We start from the raw sequence: 22,657 nt of genomic DNA, 5'->3' as shown, positions 1-22,657 counted from the left end.
ATGTAAGGATGTTTGGAAGATTATGGCCAGTACCTCCACAATTTCCCCCCTTCTTTCCCTCAGCATCCTAGGGTGCATCCCATCTGGAGCAGGTGACTTATCTATTTTAAGTGCAGCTAGCCTTTCTAGTACCTCTTCTTTCTCAATTTTTAGCCCATCCAGTATCTTAACTTCCTTTACTGAGACTCTGGCAGCCTCTTCTTCCTTGGTAAAGACAGATGCAAAGTTCTCATTTAGTACCTCAGCCATCCCCTCTGCCTCCATGAACAGATCTCCTTTATGGTCCCTAATCGGCCCCACCCCTCCTCTCTACCTGTTTACTGTTTACATGTCTGTAGAAGACTTTTGGATTCCTTTTTACGTTGTCCGCTAGTCTATTCTCATACTCTCTCTTTGCCCCATTTATTTTCTTTTTCATTTGAGTGTTTATTGTGAGGTGTTTACGAGTGTTTGTTATATTTGTGCGTGTGTTTAACTGGACATTTTCTGGTGCAGGGCGTAATCTGCTGGTGTTAGTCGATCAGCATGCAGCCCATGAGCGAGTGCGACTGGAACAGCTAATTTCAGGTGAGGAGGCTCAAAGCAGGGAGAGGTATGCTACACATTAGATTTAAATTATTGATTGGCCAGGTCTTTGTGCCCAGGTTATACTTTGATTTGTGCTCGGGATGTGGGCGACACTGGCAAGTCAGCAATTAAGGTGTCAGCTGTGGCTCAGTTCCAGCTCTCTCGCCTCTGATTTAACAGTCGTGGGTTCAAGTCTCACTCAGAGGCTTGAACCCATAATCCAGGCTGGCACTTCAGTGCAGTACTGAGGGAGTGTCGGAGGATCAGTACTGAGGGAGTGTCGGAGGGTCAGTACTGAGGGAGTGTCGGAGGGTCAGTACTGAGGGAGTGTCGGAGGGTCAGTACTGAGGGAGTGTCGGAGGATCAGTACTGAGGGAGGGCCGCACTGTCGGAGGGTCAGTACTGAGGGAGTGTCGGAGGGTCAGTACTGAGGGAGTGTCGGAGGGTCAGTACTGAGGGAGTGTCGGAGGGTCAGTACTGAGGGAGTGTCGGAGGGTCAGTACTGAGGGAGTGTCGGAGGGTCAGTACTGAGGGAGTGTCGGAGGGTCAGTACTGAGGGAGCGCTGCACGGTCGGAGGGTCAGTACTGAGGGAGTGTCGGAGGGTCAGTACTGAGGGAGTGTCGGAGGATCAGTACTGAGGGAGGGCCGCACTGTCGGAGGGTCAGTACTGAGGGAGTGTCGGAGGGTCAGTACTGAGGGAGTGTCGGAGGGTCAGTACTGAGGGAGTGTCGGAGGGTCAGTACTGAGGGAGTGTCGGAGGGTCAGTACTGAGGGAGCGCTGCACTGTCGGAGGGTCAGTACTGAGGGAGCGCTGCACGGTCGGAGGGTCAGTACTGAGGGAGCGCTGCACGGTCGGAGGGTCAGTACTGAGGGAGCGCTGCACTGTCGGAGGGTCAGTACTGAGGGAGCGCCGCACTGTCAGAGGGTCAGTACTGAGGGAGCGCTGCACGGTCGGAGGGTCAGTACTGAGGGAGTGCTGCACTGTCGGAGGGTCAGTACTGAGGAAGCGCCGCACTGTCGGAGGGTCAGTACTGAGGGAGGGCCGCACTGTCGGAGGGTCAGTACTGAGGGAGCGCTGCACTGTCGGAGGGTCAGTACTGAGGGAGCGCTGCACGGTCGGAGGGTCAGTACTGAGGGAGCGCTGCACGGTCGGAGGGTCAGTACTGAGGGAGGGCCGCACTGTCGGAGGGTCAGTACTGAGGGAGCGCTGCACTGTCGGAGGGTCAGTACTGAGGGAGCGCTGCACTGTCGGAGGGTCAGTACTGAGGGAGCGCTGCACTGTCGGAGGGTCAGTACTGAGGGAGCGCTGCACTGTCGGAGGGTCAGTACTGAGGGAGGGCCGCACTGTCGGAGGGTCAGTACTGAGGGAGCGCCGCACTGTCGGAGGGTCAGTACTGAGGGAGCGCCGCACTGTCGGAGGGTCAGTACTGAGGGAGCGCTGCACGGTCGGAGGGTCAGTACTGTGGGAGGGCCGCACTGTCGGAGGGTCAGTACTGAGGGAGCGCTGCACGGTCGGAGGGTCAGTACTGAGGGAGGGCCGCACTGTCGGAGGGTCAGTACTGAGGGAGCGCCGCACTGTCGGAGGGTCAGTACTGAGGGAGCGCTGCACGGTCGGAGGGGCAGTACTGAGGGAGGGCCGCACGGTCGGAGGGTCAGTACTGAGGGAGCGCTGCACGGTCGGAGGGGCAGTACTGAGGGAGCGCTGCATGGTCGGAGGGTCAGTACTGAGGGAGCGCTGCACGGTCGGAGGGTCAGTACTGAGGGAGTGCTGCACGGTCGGAGGGTCAGTACTGAGGGAGCGCTGCACTGTCGGAGGGTCAGTACTGAGGGAGTGCTGCACTGTCGGAGGGTCAGTACTGAGGGAGCGCTGCACGGTCGGAGGGTCAGTACTGAGGGAGCGCTGCACTGTCGGAGGGTCAGTACTGAGGGAGCGCTGCACTGTCGGAGGGTCAGTACTGAGGGAGCGCTGCACGGTCGGAGGGTCAGTACTGAGGGAGCGCTGCACGGTCGGAGGGTCAGTACTGAGGGAGTGCTGCACTGTCGGAGGGTCAGTACTGAGGGAGGGCTGCACTGTCGGAGGGTCAGTACTGAGGGAGCGCTGCACGGTCGGAGGGTCAGTACTGAGGGAGCGCTGCACTGTCGGAGGGTCAGTACTGAGGGAGCGCTGCACTGTCGGAGGGTCAGTACTGAGGGAGCGCTGCACTGTCGGAGGGTCAGTACTGAGGGAGCGCCGCACTGTCGGAGGGTCAGTACTGAGGGAGCGCTGCACTGTCGGAGGGTCAGTACTGAGGGAGTGCTGCACTGTCGGAGGGTCAGTACTGAGGGAGCGCTGCACGGTCGGAGGGTCAGTACTGAGGGAGCGCTGCACTGTCGGAGGGTCAGTACTGAGGGAGCGCTGCACTGTCGGAGGGTCAGTACTGAGGGAGCGCTGCACGGTCGGAGGGTCAGTACTGAGGGAGCGCTGCACGGTCGGAGGGTCAGTACTGAGGGAGTGCTGCACTGTCGGAGGGTCAGTACTGAGGGAGGGCTGCACTGTCGGAGGGTCAGTACTGAGGGAGCGCTGCACGGTCGGAGGGTCAGTACTGAGGGAGCGCTGCACTGTCGGAGGGTCAGTACTGAGGGAGCGCTGCACGGTCGGAGGGTCAGTACTGAGGGAGTGCTGCACTGTCGGAGGGTCAGTACTGAGGGAGCGCTGCACGGTCGGAGGGTCAGTACTGAGGGAGCGCTGCACGGTCGGAGGGTCAGTACTGAGGGAGCGCTGCACTGTCGGAGGGTCAGTACTGAGGGAGCGCTGCACGGTCGGAGGGTCAGTACTGAGGGAGCGCTGCACGGTCGGAGGGTCAGTACTGAGGGAGCGCCGCACTGTCGGAGGGGCAGTACTGAGGGAGCGCTGCACGGTCGGAGGGTCAGTACTGAGGGAGCGCCGCACTGTCGGAGGGTCAGTACTGAGGGAGCGCTGCACGGTCGGAGGGTCAGTACTGAGGGAGCGCTGCACGGTCGGAGGGTCAGTACTGAGGGAGCGCCGCACTGTCGGAGGGTCAGTACTGAGGGAGCGCTGCACGGTCGGAGGGTCAGTACTGAGGGAGCGCTGCACTGTCGGAGGGTCAGTACTGAGGGAGCGCTGCACTGTCGGAGGGTCAGTACTGAGGGAGCGCTGCACTGTCGGAGGGTCAGTACTGAGGGAGCGCCGCACTGTCGGAGGGTCAGTACTGAGGGAGCGCTGCACTGTCGGAGGGTCAGTACTGAGGGAGTGCTGCACTGTCGGAGGGTCAGTACTGAGGGAGCGCTGCACGGTCGGAGGGTCAGTACTGAGGGAGCGCTGCACTGTCGGAGGGTCAGTACTGAGGGAGCGCTGCACTGTCGGAGGGTCAGTACTGAGGGAGCGCTGCACGGTCGGAGGGTCAGTACTGAGGGAGCGCTGCACGGTCGGAGGGTCAGTACTGAGGGAGTGCTGCACTGTCGGAGGGTCAGTACTGAGGGAGGGCTGCACTGTCGGAGGGTCAGTACTGAGGGAGCGCTGCACGGTCGGAGGGTCAGTACTGAGGGAGCGCTGCACTGTCGGAGGGTCAGTACTGAGGGAGCGCTGCACGGTCGGAGGGTCAGTACTGAGGGAGTGCTGCACTGTCGGAGGGTCAGTACTGAGGGAGCGCTGCACGGTCGGAGGGTCAGTACTGAGGGAGCGCTGCACGGTCGGAGGGTCAGTACTGAGGGAGCGCTGCACTGTCGGAGGGTCAGTACTGAGGGAGCGCTGCACGGTCGGAGGGTCAGTACTGAGGGAGCGCTGCACGGTCGGAGGGTCAGTACTGAGGGAGCGCCGCACTGTCGGAGGGTCAGTACTGAGGGAGCGCTGCACGGTCGGAGGGTCAGTACTGAGGGAGCGCCGCACTGTCGGAGGGTCAGTACTGAGGGAGCGCTGCACGGTCGGAGGGTCAGTACTGAGGGAGCGCTGCACTGTCGGAGGGTCAGTACTGAGGGAGCGCTGCACGGTCGGAGGGTCAGTACTGAGGGAGCGCTCACTGTCGGAGGGTCAGTACTGAGGGAGCGCTGCACGGTCGGAGGGTCAGTACTGAGGGAGCGCTGCACGGTCGGAGGGTCAGTACTGAGGGAGCGCTGCACGGTCGGAGGGTCAGTACTGAGGGAGCGCTGCACGGTCGGAGGGTCAGTACTGAGGGAGCGCTGCACGGTCGGAGGATCAGTACTGAGGGAGCGCTGCACGGTCGGAGGGTCAGTACTGAGGGAGCGCTGCACGGTCGGAGGGTCAGTACTGAGGGAGCGCTGCACGGTCGGAGGATCAGTACTGAGGGAGCGCTGCACGGTCGGAGGGTCAGTACTGAGGGAGCGCTGCACGGTCGGAGGGTCAGTACTGAGGGAGCGCTGCACGGTCGGAGGGTCAGTACTGAGGGAGCGCTGCACGGTCGGAGGGTCAGTACTGAGGGAGCGCCGCACGGTCGGAGGGTCAGTACTGAGGGAGCGCTGCACTGTCGGAGGGTCAGTACTGAGGGAGCGCCGCACGGTCGGAGGGTCAGTACTGAGGGAGCGCCGCACTGTCGGAGGGTCAGTACTGAGGGAGCGCCGCACTGTCGGAGGGTCAGTACTGAGGGAGCGCCGCACTGTCGGAGGGTCAGTACTGAGGGAGCGCCGCACTGTCGGAGGGTCAGTACTGAGGGAGCGCCGCACTGTCGGAGGGTCAGTACTGAGGGAGCGCCGCACTGTCGGAGGGTCAGTACTGAGGGAGCGCCGCACTGTCGGAGGGTCAGTACTGAGGGAGCGCCGCACTGTCGGAGGGGCAGTACTGAGGGAGCGCCGCACTGTCGGAGGGGCAGTACTGAGGGAGCGCCGCACTGTCGGAGGGGCAGTACTGAGGGAGCGCCGCACTGTCGGAGGGGCAGTACTGAGGGAGCGCCGCACTGTCGGAGGGGCAGTACTGAGGGAGTGCCGCACTGTCGGAGGGACAGTACTGAGGGAGTGCCGCACTGTCGGAGGGGCAGTACTGAGGGAGTGTCGGAGGGTCAGTACTGAGGGAGTGCTGCACTGTCGGAGGGGCAGTACTGAGGGAGCGCTGCACTGTCGGAGGGGCAGTACTGAGGGAGCGCTGCACTGTCGGAGGGGCAGTACTGAGGGAGTGCCGCACTGTCGGAGGGTCGGTACTGAGGGAGTGCCGCACTGTCGGAGGGTCGGTACTGAGGGAGTGCCGCACTGTCGGAGGGTCGGTACTGAGGGAGTGCCGCACTGTCGGAGGGTCGGTACTGAGGGAGTGCCGCACTGTCGGAGGGTCGGTACTGAGGGAGTGCCGCACTGTCGGAGGGTCGGTACTGAGGGAGTGCCGCACTGTCGGAGGGTCGGTACTGAGGGAGTGCCGCATTGTCGGAGGGTCAGTACTGAGGGAGTGCCGCACTGTCGGAGGGTCAGTACTGAGGGAGTGCCGCACTGTCGGAGGGTCAGTACTGAGGGAGTGCCGCACTGTCGGAGGGTCAGTACTGAGGGAGTGCCGCACTGTCGGAGGGTCAGTACTGAGGGAGTGCCGCACTGTCGGAGGGGCAGTACTGAGGGAGTGCCGCACTGTCGGAGGGGCAGTACTGAGGGAGTGCCGCACTGTCGGAGGGGCAGTACTGAGGGAGTGCCGCACTGTCGGAGGGGCAGTACTGAGGGAGCGCTGCACTGTCGGAGGGGCAGTACTGAGGGAGCGCCGCACTGTCGGAGGGGCAGTACAGAGGGAGCACTGCACTATCAGAGGTGCTGTCTTTCGGATGAGACATTAAACTGAAGCCTTTTATGGCTGTTCAGGTGGATGTAAAAGATCCCCTGACACTACTTAAAGAAGAGTAAAGGAGTTCTGGCCAAAATTTATCCCTTAACCAGTACCACCAAATGAAATCAGATAATATGGTCATTTATCTCATTGCTGTTTAAGGAATCTTGCTGTACACAAATTGGCTGCCGCATTTCCTGACAGTACAACAGTGACAAGATTTCAAAAAGTATTTAATTGGCTGTGAAGCACTTTGGGACATCCTGAAGATGTGAGAGGCACTGTACAGGTTCAAGGTCTTTCAGTTGGCCATCCCCACATAGTGTGGGACTGGAGACACATGTAGACCAGACCAGATAGGGGAGGCAGGTTCCCTGGTCTGTGACCTGTGACCTGCGGGTGGCCTTACCCCTCCCTATCTCTGTGACCTCCTACAACCCTCCGAGATCTCTGCGCTCTTCCAATTCTGGCCTCTTGCGAATCTCCGATTTTCTTTGCTGCACCATTGGGGGCCCAAGCCCTAAGCTCTGGAATTCCCTCCCTAAACCTCTCCACCTCTCCTCCTTTAAGAAGCTGCATAAAACTTACATTTTTGACCAAGCGTTTGGTCTCCTGTCCTAATATCTCCTTATGTGGCTTGGTGTCAAAGTTTATTTGATAATCGCTCCTGTGAAGCACCTTGGGACGTTTTACTACAGTAAAGGCACTATATAAATGCAAGTTGTTGTTGGATGTATCTGCGACCCGGTGACCCGCGGGACGGGACGGGCCTGCGACCCGGTGACCCGCGGGACGGGACGGGCCTGCGACCCGGTGACCCGCGGGACGGGACGGGCCTGCGACCCGGTGACCCGCGGGACGGGACGGGCCTGCGACCCGGTGACCCGCGGGACGGGACGGGCCTGCGACCCGGTGACCCGCGGGACTGGACGGGCCTGCGACCCGGGGACGGGACGGGACGGGCCAGCGACCCGGTGACCCGCGGGACGGGACGGGCCTGCGACCCGGTGACCCGCGGGACTGGACGGGCCTGCGACCCGGTGACCCGCGGGACGGGACGGGCCAGCGACCCGGTGACCCGCGGGACAGGACGGGCCTGCGTCCCGGTGACCCGCGGGACGGGACGGGACGGGCCTGCGACCCGGTGACCCGCGGGACGGGACGGGCCTGCGACCCGGTGACCCGCGGGACGGGACGGGCCTGCGACCCGGTGACCCGCGGGACTGGACGGGCCTGCGTCCCGGTGACCCGCGGGACGGGACGGGACGGGCCTGCGACCCGGTGACCCGCGGGACGGGCCGGGCCTGCGACCTGTGGGATGGACCTGCCCTGATCGTTCTTTGTTGCTTCAATTTCTGACTGCAGATTCCTATGAGGCGGTTCCGGGGGCTCCTGGTCAGAGGAAGCTGTGTACCTCTACTGTGTGCCCACCGATGGAGATCAGCTGCACCCAGGAGGAGGCCAGGCTTTTACGGTTAGTCACAGACTGAAGGATAAATGAAAGGCTCGGTATGAGTGGCAGCAGTTTGTTGAGGAGCAGGGACCATGGTTTCCATCCACGGTGCTGGGCAAGTAATCAGGCTGCAGATGCAGACTGTAGTGTGGGTGGAGCTGTTAGTAGAGGCAGGGGGAAGTGGGGTGGTGGGTGGGTGGGGTACCCTACAGGTACCCTGGCATCCAATACCCCAACATTCAGTTGCCTGGCATCAATTACCCCAACATTCAGCTCCTTAGAATTATAGCGTGGTTACAGCACAGAAGGAGGCCATTCAGCCCATCGAGCCCATGCCGGCTGTTTGTAAGAGCAGTCCAGTTAGTCCCATTCCCCCGCTCTTTCCCCGTAGCCCTGAAATTTTTTCCCTTCACATATTTATCCAGTTCCTTTTTGAAAGCCACAATTGAATCTGCTTCCACCACCCTTTCAGGCTGCGCATATCTCCTCTCAACTTTCTCTGTTCTGAGGAGAACCACCCCAGTTTCTCCAGTCTATCCACATGACTGAAGTCCCTCATCCCTGGACTCATTCTAGTAAATCTCTTCTGCACCCTCTCCAAGGCCTTCAAATCTTTCCTAAAGTGCAGTGCCTAGAATTGGACATAATACTCCAGCTGTGGCCGAACCAGTGTTTTACAAAGGTTCATCATGACTTCCTTGCTTTTGTACTCTATGCCTCTATTTATAAAGCCCAGGATCCTGTATGCTTTTTTAACTGCTTTCTCAACCTGTCCTGCCACCTTCAAAGATTTGTGCCCCCGGTTCTCTCTGTTCCTGTACCCCCTTTAGAATTGTACCATTTAGTTTATATTGCCTCTCCTCGTTCTTCCTGCCAAAATGTGTCACTTCGCACTTCTCTGCATTAAATTTCATCTGCCACGTGTCCGCCCATTCCACCAGCCTGTCTATATCCTCTTGAAGTCTATCACTATCTTCATCACTGTTCACTACACTTCCAAGATTTGTGTCATCTACAGATTTTGAAATTGTGTCCTGTACACCCAAGTCCAAGTCATTAATACGTATCAAGAAAAGCAGTGGTCCCAGCACTGACCCCTGGGGAACACCACTGTACACCTCCCTCCAGTCCGAAAAACAACCGTTCACCACTACTCTCTGTTTCCTGTCACTTAGCCAATTTCGTATCCATGCTGCTACTGCCCCCTTTTATTCCATGGGCTTCCAATACCCAAACATTCAGCTCCCTTACCATCCAATACCCAAACATTCAGCTCCCTTACCATCCAATGCCCGAACATTCAGCTCCCTTACCATCCAATACCCAAACATTCAGCTCCCTTACCATCCAATGCCCGAACATTCAGCTCCCTTACCATCCAATACCCAAACATTCAGCTCCCTTACCATCCAATACCCAAACATTCAGCTCCCTTACCATCCAATACCCAAACATTCAGCTCCCTTACCATCCAATACCCGAACATTCAGCTCCCTTACCATCCAATGCCCGAACAACTTCCCTGAGTTGATCCCCGAGCAACTTCCCACTCTTGCCTATCCCAAATCAGCCAAAAAATCTGTGGGGGGGGAGGGTCAGAAAATCCACACCACTGTGTGCTCGTAGTTTGGGGTTCAGCTTCTCCCTCTCACCTCCATTGGTGAATAGCTCTTTTGCTGTCCAGTCCATGGTGGAGCTCTCGATCTGGTTGGGGGGAGTGTGCACGCTGTATGTGTGGTAATTGGCGGTGTTGCCAATGGGCGCCTCCCTGACACTAACTGCAAGATGATCTGAAACTAATGGAAACTCTGAGCACGAACGGAGATGGCAGGAAAATGGAAACAGCTGCTGTGAGAGTCTCTGTAAAATGGAACATGGGATCAGTCCACCAGTGAGAGCAAGTTAGAGAAATACCGACCGTTATGCTGGCTGGTGACAGAGCACCAGGGGGGTGTCTGAAGTGACTGGTGATGCCTGGGCCATTGGTTAGTTCCTGATCGCTGGCCAGTCCCCGGGGCGCTGGTCAGTCCTGGATCGTTGGTCAGTCCCCGGGGCGCTGGTCAGTCCTGGATCATTGGTCAGTCCCCGGGGTGCTGGTCAGTCCCCGGGGTGCTGGTCAGTCCTGGATCGTTGGTCAGTCCTGGGGTGCTGGTCAGTCCTGGATCATTGGTCAGTCCCCAGGGCGCTGGTCAGTCCTGGATCATTGGTCAGTCCCCGGGGCGCTGGTCAGTCCTGGATCGTTGGTCAGTCCTGGATCATTGGTCAGTTCCCTAGGCGCTGGTCAGTCCTGGATCGTTGGTCAGTCCCCGGGGTGCTGGTCAGTCCTGGATCGTTGGTCAGTCCTGGGGTGCTGGTGATGCAAAATCCTGACCAGTAGTTTGTGTCTAATCCTTACAGGTTGTACTGGAAGCACCTGGAGGCTGCTGGTGTTCAGGTGGAGTTCAGCGACACCGAGAGCCCTGGGATACTGGTCAGGAAGGTGCCAGCCTGTTTCATCGAAAGAGAAGCCATTGAGATTCGGAGAGGGCGGCAGCCAGTCATTCAGTCGATACTGGAGGCAAGGACCCTGCAGCCTTTAAAGGACATTCACTTTTCTCACTTGTTCCTCCTGCGCAACTTAGGGAAGCAATGGCAGTGTTTTAATATGGGGGCAGGGCAAAGGGAGTGGAACCTCTCGACCCCCTCACTGCAGATCAGCAAGGAATCCCCAACGGCTGCCCAAGTTTCATTTCGCTCATGTGAGAGCAGTCAGTTCACATTCCACTCTCAGTCAGTGCTGTGTCGGAAGCTGTAGTTTTATGAAGGCTGGGATTTATGGGGACAGGAGAACGTTACAAGTCTTCTGTTCTCCTGAAAGTGCTGAGGCTCCAGATACAGATCCACTGGCTCATTCTGAGATACAGCACTGTACCCCCCGGGGTTCGGGGTGCGGGGATCACTGTGGGGTTCGGGGTGCAGGGATCACTGTGGGGTTCGGGGTGCAGGGATCACTGTGGGGTGCGGGGATCACTGTGGGGTTCGGGGTGCGGGGATCACTGTGGGGTTCGGGGTGCGGGGATCACTGTGGGGTGCGGGGATCACTGTGGGGTGCGGGGATCACTGTGGGGTGCGGGGATCACTGTGGGGTGCGGGGATCACTGTGGGGTGCGGGGATCACTGTGGGGTTCGGGGTGCGGGGATCACTGTGGGGTTCGGGGTGCGGGGATCACTGTGGGGTTCGGGGTGCGGGGATCACTGTGGGGTTCGGGGTGCGGGGATCACTGTGGGGTTCGGGGTGCGGGGATCACTGGGGTTCGGGGTGCGGGGATCACTGTGGGGTTCGGGGTGCGGGGATCACTGTGGGGTTCGGGGTGCGGGGATTACTGTGGGGTTCGGGGTGCAGGGATCACTGTGGGGTTCGGGGTGCGGGGATCACTGTGGGGTTCGGGGTGCGGGGATCACTGTGGGGTTCGGGGTGCGGGGATCACTGTGGGGTTCGGGGTGCGGGGATCACTGTGGGGTTCGGGGTGCGGGGATCACTGGGGTTCGGGGTGCGGGGATCACTGTGGGGTTCGGGGTGCGGGGATCACTGTGGGGTTCGGGGTGCGGGGATCACTGGGGTTCGGGGTGCGGGGATCACTGGGGTTCGGGGTGCGGGGATCACTGTGGGGTTCGGGGTGTGGGGATCACTGTGGGGTTCGGGGTGTGGGGATCACTGTGGGGTTCGGGGTGCGGGGATCACTGAGGTTCGGGGATCACTGTGGGGTTCGGGGTGCGGGGATCACTGTGGGGTTCGGGGTGCGAGGATCACTGTGGGGTTCGGGGTGCGGGGATCACTGTGGGGTTCGGGGTGTGGGGATCACTGTGGGGTTCGGGGTGCGGGGATCACTGGGGTTCGGGGTGCGGGGATCACTGTGGGGTTCGGGGTGCGGGGATCACTGTGGGGTTCGGGGTGCGGGGATCACTGTGGGGTTCGGGGTGCGGGGATCACTGGGGTTCGGGGTGCGGGGATCACTGGAGTTCGGGGTGCGGGGATCACTGGGGTTCGGGGTGCGGGGATCACTGGGGTTCGGGGTGCGGGGATCACTGGGGTTCGGGGTGCGGGGATCACTGTGGGGTTCGGGGTGCGGGGATCACTGTGGGGTTCGGGGTGTTTTTTTTATTCGTTCACGGGATGTGGGCGTCGCTGGCGAGGCCGGCATTTATTGCCCATCCCTAATTGCCCTCGAGAAGGTGGTGGTGAGCCGCCTCCTTGAACCGCTGCAGTCCGTGTGGTGACGGTTCTCTTTCAGTGCTGTTAGGAAGGGAGTTCCAGGATTTTGACCCAGCGACGATGAAGGAACGGCGATATATTTCCAAGTCGGGATGGTGTGTGACTTGGAGGGGAACGTGCAGGTGGTGTTGTTCCCATGTGCCTGCTGCCCTTGTCCTTCTAGGTGGTAGAGGTCGCGGGTTTGGGAGGTGCTGTCGAAGAAGCATTGGCGCGTTGGTGGAGTGCATCCTGTGGATGGTACACACTGCAGCTACTGTGCGCCGGTGGTGAAGGGAGTGAATGTTTAGGATGGTGGATGAGGTGCCAATCAAGCGGGCTACTTTGTCCTGGATGGTTTTGAGCTTCTTGAGTGTTGTTGGAGCTGCACTCATCCAGGCAAGTGGAGAGTATTCCATCACACTCCTGACTTGTGCCTTGTAGATGGTGGAAAGGCTTTGGGGAGTCAGGTGGTGAGTCACTCGCCGCAGAATACCCAGCCTCTGACCTGCTCTTGTAGCCATTGTATTTATGTGGCTGGTCCAGTTAAGTTTCTGGTCAAGCTCTGGGGGTCACCATTCTATGATTCTATGAATGGTGACCCCCAGGATGTTGATGGTGGGGGATTTGGCGATGGTAATGCCGTTGAATGTCATGGGGAGGTGGTTAGACTTTCTCTTGTTGGAGATGGTCATTGCCTGGCACTTGTCTGGCGCGAATGTTACTTGCCACTTATGAGCCCAAGCCTGGATGTTGTCCAGGTCTTGCTGCATGCGGGCTCGGACTGCTTCATCATCTGAGGGGTTGCGAATGGAACTGAACAATGTGCAATCATCAGCGAACATCCCCATTTCTGACCTTATGATGGAGGGAAGGTCATTGATAAAGCAGCTGAAGATGGTTGGGCCAAGGACACTGCCCTGAGGAACTCATGCAGCATTGTCCTGGGGCTGAGATGATTGGCCTCCAACAACCACTACCATCTTCCTTTGTGCTAGATATGACTCCAGCCACTGGAGAATTTTCCCCCTGATTCCCATTGACTTCAATTTTACTAGGGCTCCTTGGTGCCACACTCGGTCAAATGCTGCCTTGATGTCAAGGGCAGTCACTCCCACCTCACCTCTGGAATTCAGCTCTTTTGTCCAGGTTTGGACCAAGGCTGTAATGAGGTCTGGAGCCGAGTGGTCCTGGCGGAATCCAAACTGAGCATCGGTGAGCAGGTTATTGGTGAATAAGTGCCGCTTGATAGCACTGTCGACGACACCTTCATCACTTTGCTGATGATTGAGAGTAGACTGATGGGGCGGTAATTGGCCGGATTAGAATTGTTCTGCTTTTTGTGGACAGGACATACCTGGGCAATTTTCCACATTGTCGGGTAGATGCCAGTGTTGTAGCTGTACTGGAACAGCTTGGCTAGAGGCGCAGCTAGTTCTGGAGCACAAGTCTTCAGCACTACAGCTGGGATCTTGTCGGGCCCCATAGCCTTTGCTATATCCAGTGCACTCAGCCATTTCTTGATATCACGTGGAGTGAATCGAATTGGCTGAAGACTGGATTCTGTGATGGTGGGGATATCGGGAGGAGGCTGAGATGGATCATCCATTCGGCACTTCTGGCTGAAGATGGTGGCAAAGGCTTCAGCCTTGTCTTTTGCACTCACGTGCTGGACTCCGCCATCATTGAGGATGAGGATGTTTGCAGAGCCTCCTCCTCCCGTTAGTTGTTTAATCTTTCAAAGTTTTCTAGATTCAGGAACTGTCCCTCTAGATTGGAAAATTGCACGTCACTCCGCTTTTTAAGAAAGGAGAGAGAGGGAAACCAGGGAATTATAGACCAGTTAGCCTAACATCTGTTGTGGGGAAAATGCTGGAGTCTCTAATTAAGGATAGGGTGATTGAACACCTTGAGAATTTTCAGTTAATCAGAGAGAGCCAGCATGGATTTGTGAAAGGTAGGTCGTGCCTGACAAACCTAATTGAATTTTTTGAAGAGGTGTCTGAAGTAGTGGACAGGGGAATGTCAATGGATGTTATTTATATGGACTTCCAGAAGGCATTTGATAAGGTCTCACATAAGAGACTGTTAGCTACGATAGAAGCCCATGGTATCGAGGGAAAAGTACGGACTTTATTAGGAAGTTGGCTGAGCGAAAGGCGACAGAGAGTTGGGATAATGGGAAGGTACTCACATTGGCAGGATGTGACTAGTGGAGTCCCGCAGGGATCTGTCTTGGGGCCTCAATTATTCACAACATTTATTAACGACTTAGATGAAGGCATAGAAAGTCTCATATCTAAGTTTGCCGATGACACAAAGATTAGTGGCATTGTAAGCAGTGCAGATGAAAACATAAAATTACAAAGGGATATTGATAGATTAGGTGAATGGGCAAAACTGTGGCAAATGGAATTCAATGTAGACAAATGTGAGGTCATCCACTTTGGATCAAAAAAGGATAGAACAGGGTACTTTCTAAATGGTAAAAAGTTAAAAACAGTGGATGTCCAAAGGGACTTAGGGGTTCAGGTACATACATCATTGAAGTGTCATGAATAGGTGCAGAAAATAATCAATAAGGCTAATGGAATGCTGGCCTTTATATCTAGAGGACTGGAGTACAAGGGGGCAGAAGTTATGCTGCAGCTATACAAAACCCTGGTTAGACCGCACCTGGAGTACTGTGAGCAGTTCTGGGCACCGCACCTTCGGAAGGACATATTGGCCTTGGAGGGAGTGCAGCGTAGGTTTACTGGAATGATACCCGGACTTCAAGGATTAAGTTACGAGGAGAGATTACACAAATTGGGGTTGTATTCTCTAGAGTTTCGAAGGTTAAGGGGTGATCTGATCGAAGTTTATAAGATATTAAGGGGAACAGATAGGGTGGATAGAGAGAAACTATTTCCGCTGGTTGGGGATTTTAGGAGTAGGGGGCACAGTCTAAAAATTAGAGCCAGACCTTTCAGGAGTGAGATTAGAAAACATTTCTACACACAAAGGGTGGTAGAAGTTTGGAACTCTCTTCTGCAAACGGCAATTGATACTAGCTCAATTGCTAAATTTAAATCTGAGATAGAAAGCTTTTTGGCAACCAAAGGTATTAAGGGATATGGGCCAAAGGCAGGTATATGGAGTTAGATCACAGATCAGCCATGATCTTATCAAATGGCGGAGCAGGCACGAGGGGCTGAATGGCCTACTCCTGTTCCTAATTGTCCACCACCATTCACGACTGGATGTGGCAGGACTGCAGAGCTTTGATCTGATCCATTGATTGTGGAATCGCTTAGCTCTGTCTATAGCATGTTGCTTCCGCTGTTCAGCATGCATGTCGTCCTGAGTTGCAGCTTCACCAGGTTGGCACCTCATTTTTCGGTACACCTGGTGCTACTCCTGGCATGCTCTTCTACACTCCGCATTGAACCAGGGTTGATCCCCTGGCTTGTTGGTAATGGTAGAGTGAGGAATATGCTGGGCCATGAGGTTACAGATTGTGCTGGAATACAATTCTGCTGCTACTGATGGCCTCATAGATGCCCAGTTTAGAGCTGCTAGATCTGTTCTGAATCTATCCCATTTAGCACAGTGATAGTGCCACACAACACAACGGATGGTGTCCTCAGTGTGAAGACGGGACTTCATCTCCAGGAGGACTATGCAGTGTTCACTCCTACCAATACGGTCATGGACAGATGCATCTGCAACCAGGTAGATTGGTGAGGACGAGGTCAAGTAAGTTTATCCCTCGTGTTGGTTCGCTTACCACCTGCCGCAGGCCCAGTCTGGCAGCTATGTCCTTCAGGACTCAGCCAGCTCGGTCAGTAGTGGTGCTACCGAGGGATCACTGTGGGGGTGCGGGGTGCGGGGATGTCCTGTCCACAAAAAGCAGGACAAATCCAATCCGGCCAGTTACCGCCCCATCAGTCTACTCTCAATCATCAGCAAAGTGATGGAAGGTGTCGTCGACAGTGCTATCAAGCGGCACTTACTCACCAATAACCTGCCCACTGATGCTCAGTTTGGGATCCGCCAGGACCACTCGGCTCCAGACCTTATCACAGCCTTGGTCCAAACCTGGACAAAAGAGCTGAATTCCAGAGGTGAGGTGAGAGTGACTGCCCTTGACATCAAGGCAGCATTTGACCGAGTGTGGCACCAAGGAGCCAGAGTAAAATTGAAGTCAATGGGAATCGGGGAAAACTCTCCAGTGGCTGGAGTCATACTGAGCACAAAGGAAGATGGTAGTGGTTTTTGGAGGCCAATCACCTCAGCCCCATGACATTGCTGCAGCAGTTCCTCAGGGCAGTGTCCTAGGCCCAACCATCTTCAGCTGCTTCATCAATGACCTTCCCTCCATCATAAGGTCAGAAATGGCTGATGATTGCACAGTGTTCAGTTCCATTCGCAACCCCTCAGATAATGAAGCAGTCCGTGCATGCATGCAGCAAGACCTGGACAACATCCAGGCTTGGGCTGATAAGTGGCAAGTAACGTTCGTGCCAGGCAATGACCATCTCCAACAAGAGAAAGTCCAACCACCTCCCCTTGATAATCAACGGCATTGCCATCGCCGAATCCCCATTATCAACATCCTGGGGGTCACCATTGACCAGAAACTGAACTGAGCCAGCCATAAAAATACTGTGGCTACCAGAGCAGGTCAGAGGCTGGGTATTCTGTGGCGAGTGACTCACCTCCTGACTCCCCAAAGCCTTTCCACCATCTACAAGGCACAAGTCAGGAGTGTGATGGAATACTCTCCACTTGCCTGGGTGAGTGCAGCTCCAACAACACTCAAGAAGCTCGAAACCATCCAGGACAAAGCAGCCCGCTTGATTGGCACCCCATCCACCACCCGAAACATTCACTCCCTTCACCACCGACGCACTGTGGCTGCAGTGTGTACTATCCACAGGATGCACTGCAGCAACTCGCCAAGGCTTCTTCGACAGCACCTCCCAAACCCGCGACCTCTACCACCTAGAAGGGCAAGAGCAGCAGGCACATGGGAACACCACCACCTGCACGTTCCCCTCCAAGTCACACACCATCCCGACTTGGAAATATATCGCCGTTCCTTCATCGTCGCTGGGTCAAAATCCTGGAACTCCCTTCCTAACAGCACTGTGGGAGAACCTTCACCACACGGACTGCAGTGGTTCAAGAAGGCGGCTCACCACCACCTTCTCAAGGGCAATTAGGGATGGACAATAAATGCCGGCCTCCCCAGAGACGCCCACATCCCATGAACGAATAAAAAAAAATAGGGATCACTGTGGGGTTCGGGGTGTTTGGATCACGAAGAACATAAGAAATAGGAGCAGGAGTAGGCCAATCGGCCCCTCGAGCCTGCTCCGCCATTCAATAAGATCATGGCTGATCTGACCCTAACCTCAAATCTAAATTCATGTCCAATTTCCTGCCCGCTCCCCGTAACCCCTAATTCCCTTTACTTCTTGGAAACTGTCTATTTCTGTTTTAAATTTATTTAATGATGTAGCTTCCACAGCTTCCTGGGGCAGCAAATTCCACAGACCTACTACCCTCTGAGTGAAGAAGTTTCTCCTCATCTCAGTTTTGAAAGAGCAGCCCCTTATTCTAAGATTATGCCCCCTAGTTCTAGTTTCACCCATCCTTGGGAACATCCTTACCGCATCCACCCGATCAAGCCCCTTCACAATCTTATATGTTTCAATAAGATCGCCTCTCATTCTTCTGAACTGCAATGAGTAGAGTCCCAATCTACTCAACCTCTCCTCATATGTCCACCCCCTCATCCCCGGGATTAACCAAGTGAACCTTCTTTGTACTGCCTCGAGAGCAAGTATGTCTTTTCTTAAGTATGGACACCAAAACTGTATGCAGTGTTCCAGGTGCAGTCTCACCAATACCTTATATAACTGCAGCAATACCTCCCTGTTTTTATATTCTATCCCCTGAGCAATAAAAGCCAACATTCCGTTGGCCTTCTTGATCACCTCCTGCACCTGCATACTAACTTTTTGATTTTCTTGCACTAGGACTCCCAGATCCCTTTGCACTGCAGTACTTTCCAGTTTCTCGCCATTAAGATAATAACTTGCTCTCTGATTTTTCCTGCCAAAGTGCATAACCTCACATTTTCCAATATTGTATTGCATCTGCCAAATCTCCGCCCACTCACCCAGCCTGTCTATATCCCCTTGTAGGTTTATTATGTCCTCCTCACTCTCCACTTTCCCTCCCATCTTTGTATCATCTGCAAACTTTGATATGTTACACTCGGCCCCTCCTCCAAATCTTTAATATAGATTGTAAAGAGTTGGGGACCCAGCACCGACCCCTGCGGAACACCACTGGCTACTGGTTGCCAGTCCGAGAATGAACCATTTATCCCAACTCTCTGCTTCCTGTTAGATAACCAATCCTCCACCCATGCCAGAATATTACTCCCAATCCAGTGATTCTTTATCTTGAGCAATAATCTTTTATGTGGCACCTTGTCGAATGCCTTCTGGAAGTCTAAATACACTACGTCCACTGGTTCCCCTTTATCCACCCCGTACGTTATGTCCTCAAAGAACTCAAGCAAATTTGTCAGACATGACTTCCCCTTCGTAAAGCCATGCTGACTTTGTCCTATTAAATTATGTTTATCCAAATGTTCCGCTACTGTCTCCTTAATAATAGACTCCAAAATTTTACCCACCACAGATGTTAGGCTAACTGGTCTATAATTTCCAGCCTTCTGCCTACTACCCTTTTTAAATAAGGGTGTTACATTAGCAGTTTTCCAATCTGACGGGACCTTTGTCGAGTCCAGAGAATTTTGAAAAATTATTACCAAAGCATCCACAATCCCTACTGCCACTTCCCTCAAGACCTCGGATGTAAGCCATCAGGTCCAGGGGATTTATCCGCCTTGAGTCCCATTAATTTACTGAGTACCAATTCCTTGGTGATTTTAATCGTATTTAGCTCCTCCCCCCCCCCCTCGAGCCCCCTGTTTGTCCAGTGTTGGGATATTCTTAGTGTCCTCTACCGTAAAGACTGAAACAAAATATTTGTTCAGCATTTTTGCCATCTCCATGTTTCCCACCATTAATTTCCCGGTCTCATCCTCTAAGGGACCTACGTTTGCCTTAGCCACCCTTTTTCTTTTTGTATAACTGTAGAAACTCTTGCTATCTGTTTTTATATTTTTTTGCTAGTTTATTTTCATAATCTATCTTCCCTTTCTTAATCAATCCTTTAGTTACTTTTTGCTGCCTTTTGAAGACTTCCCAATCTTCTATCCTCCCACTAAGTTTGGCTACCTTATATGTCCTTGTTTTTAGTTGGATACTATCCTTAATTTCTTTACTTAGCCACGGATGGCTGTCATTTCTTTTACACCCTTTTTTCCTCAGTGGAATATATTTTTTTTGAAAGTTGTAAAATAACTCCTGGAATGAACACCACTGCTCATGTACCGTCTTACCCTTTAATCTATTTTCCCAGTCCACTTTAATCAATTTCGCTCTCATACCATCATAGTCTCCTTTATTCAAGCTCAGTACGCTTGTTTGAGAACCAACCTTCTCACCCTCTGATTGGATATGGAATGTAACCATGTTATGGTCACTCATTCCAAGGGGATCCTTAACGAGGACATTATTAATTAATCCAGGCTCATTACACAGGACCAGGTCCAAGGTTGCTTGTAGGATCAATTACATACTGCTCAAGAAATCCATCCCTAATACACTCAATAAACTCTTCCTCAAGGCTGCCCTGCCCAATTTGATTTGTCCAGTTTATATGATAGTTAAAATCCCCCATAATTATAGCTGTCCCCTTATTACATGCCCCGACTATTTCCTGATTAATACTTCTTCCAGCAGAGTTGCAACTATTAGGAGGCCTATATACTACGCCCACAAGTGTTTTTCCCCTTATTATTCCTTATTTCTACCCAAACTGTTTCATTATCCTGATCCTTTGTCCCAATATCATTTCTCTGTATTACAGTGATTCCTTCCTTTATTAACATAGCCACCCCACCTCCCCTTCCTTCCTGCCTGTCCTTCCTGATTGTTAAATACCCTGGCATATTTAATTCCCAGTCGTTGTCACCCTGCAGCCATGTTTCTGTAATGGCCACAAGATCATACCCATACGTAGTTATTTGTGCCGTTAACTCGTCCATTTTGTTACGAATGCTACGTGCTTTCAGATAAAGAACTTTCAAATATGTTTTGTGACACTTAATTCCTGCTTTTTCCTTTTTTAACACTTTACCTTTTACTCCATACCTTCTGTCCCTGACACGCTTTCCTCTGTCTCCCTGCTCAGGTTCCCAACCCCCTGCCACAGCTTTGATGCTGGGTTAATCGCCTTACGCCTTCTAGTTTTTATTTTATCTGTCGTGCCTAAAGTACACTTTCTTTCCGCTGCCCATTCGCTTTTCTCTCTTGCTGCTCTCAATTTTATTCCCTTCTGACTCCCCGCTCAGGTTCCCATCCCCCTGCCACTCTAGTTTAAACCTTCCCCAACAGCACTAGCAAACACCCTCGCGAGGACATTGGTCCCAGTCCTGCTCGGGTGTAACCCGTCACGCTTGTACAGGTCCCACCTTCCCCAGAACCGGTCCCAATGTCCCAGGAATCTAAATCCCTCCCTCCTACACCATCCCTGCAGCCACGCATTCATCCTGTCTATTCTCCTGTTCCTATACTCACCAGCACGTGGCACTGGTAGTAATCCTGAGATCACTACCTTTGAAGTCCTGCTTTTTAATTTATCTCCTAACTCCTTAAATTCACCTTGCAGGACCTCATCCCTTTTTTAACCTATGTCGTTGGTACCAATATGGACCACGACTACTGGCTGTTCACCCTCCCCTTCCAGAATGTCCTGCAGCCGCTCCGTGACATCCTTGACCCGAGCACCAGGGAGGCAACGTACCATCCTGGAGTCACGTTTGCGGCCACAGAAATGCCTATCTGTTCCCCTTACAATTGAATCTCCTATCACTATAGCCCTGCCACTCTTCTTCCTCCCCTCCTGTGCAGCAGTGGTGCCCCGAACCTGGCTCTTGCTGCTTTCCCCTGATAAGCCATCTCCCCCAACAGTATCTAAAGCAGAATATCTGTTTGAGAGGGAGATGGCCCCAGGGGACTCCTGCACTACCTGCCTCGTCCTTTTACTCTGCCTGGCAGTCACCCATTTCCTTTCTGCCTGCGTAATCTTTACCTGCGGTGTGACCACCTCACTGAACGTGCTATCCACGACAGTCTCAGCATCGCGGATGCTCCACAGTGAATCCACCCACAACTCCAGCTCCGAAATACGGTTAGCCAGTAGCTGCAGCTGGACACACTTCCTGCACACATGGTCGCCAGGGACACTGGTAGTGTCCATGACTTCCCACATAGTGCAGGAGGAGCATATCACGGGTGCGAGCTGTGCTGCCATGACTTGCCTTAGACTCTCAGACTCTCGTCCCGCTCTCGGTCTCTCCTTTTATACTGTGCTCACCTCTCTGACTCTCCTGCCTCACCTGTGACGTCGCACAGTAGTTGTCTCTTGTTGCAGGTCTGCTGCTGCTTTTATTCCCCAATCTCAGTCTTCTACTCCCAGGTCCACTGCCGCTCTGGGGGAAAAGTTAGGAAAAGCAAGGCAAAGCAGCACCTCCTTCCCCCACTTCACCGAACTCCCACACTCACCAAACTCTCCGTTCACACCGTGTTGTTCACACTGACAGGCCCCTGTATTTCTACAGTTTGTGACTCAGATGAGTCAGGCCTGCCCCACCTTCAGGTACCAGTTTAATCTAGCTCACCAATTAACTTGACAGAAACTTAAAAATTTAAACTTTAAAATTGAAATTAAACAGTTAATAGCAATTGAACTTAAACAGTTGAAAGCAATATGCACTAGATTTTAAAGAGATTAACCCTTAAACTCCCACAAGAGATTAACCCTTAAACTCCCACACGTGCCAAACTCTCCGTTCACACTGTGTTGTCCGCACACCGTGCTGTTCGCACTGACAGGCCCCTGTATTTCTGCAGTTTGTGATCCAGACTGTGGGGATCACTGTGGGGTTCGGGGTGTTTGGATCACTGTGGGGTTTGGGGTGCGGGGATCACTGTGGGGTTCGGGGTGTGGGGATCACTGGGGTTCGGGGTGCTGGGATCACTGTGGGGTTCGGGGTGCGGGGATCACTGTGGGGTTCGGGGTGTGGGGATCACTGGGGTTCGGGGTGCGGGGATCACTGTGGGGTTCGGGGTGCGGGGATCACTGGGGTTCGGGGTGCGGGGATCACTGTGGGGTTCGGGGTGCGGGGATCACTGTGGGGTTCGGGGTGCGGGGATCACTGTGGGGTTCGGGGTGCGGGGATCACTGTGGGGTTCGGGGTGTGGGGATCACTGTGGGGTTCGGGGTGCGGGGATCACTGTGGGGTTCGGGGATCACTGGGGTTCGGGGTGCGGGGATCACTGTGGGGTTCGGGGTGCGGGGATCACTGTGGGGTTCGGGGTGCGGGGATCACTGTGGGGTTCGGGGTGTGGGGATCACTGGGGTTCGGGGTGCGGGGATCACTGTGGGGTTCGGGGTGCGGGGATCACTGTGGGGTTCGGGGTGCGGGGATCACTGTGGGGTTCGGGGTGCGGGGATCACTGTGGGGTTCGG

General features: G+C 54.6%; 1 protein-coding gene across 1 annotated transcript in view; it reads left to right on the top strand.

Annotated features, from left to right (window-relative positions):
* The window catches only part of mlh3 (mutL homolog 3 (E. coli)), a 101,781-nt gene that overhangs the window by 41,044 nt on the left and 38,080 nt on the right, over positions 1-22,657 (top strand). Inside the window, exons 6-8 of the mRNA XM_067992199.1 lie at positions 496-567; positions 7,683-7,791; positions 10,168-10,327. Of these exons, the coding sequence (XP_067848300.1) occupies positions 496-567; positions 7,683-7,791; positions 10,168-10,327 (341 nt within the window). The remainder of the gene's footprint in view (positions 1-495; positions 568-7,682; positions 7,792-10,167; positions 10,328-22,657) is intronic.

Source organism: Heptranchias perlo, chromosome 10, assembly GCF_035084215.1.
Source record: "Heptranchias perlo isolate sHepPer1 chromosome 10, sHepPer1.hap1, whole genome shotgun sequence".
NCBI classification, from domain to species: domain Eukaryota; kingdom Metazoa; phylum Chordata; class Chondrichthyes; order Hexanchiformes; family Hexanchidae; genus Heptranchias; species Heptranchias perlo.
Note: the sequence above shows the minus strand (reverse complement) of the source record. Positions and strands in the feature narration are given on the sequence as shown.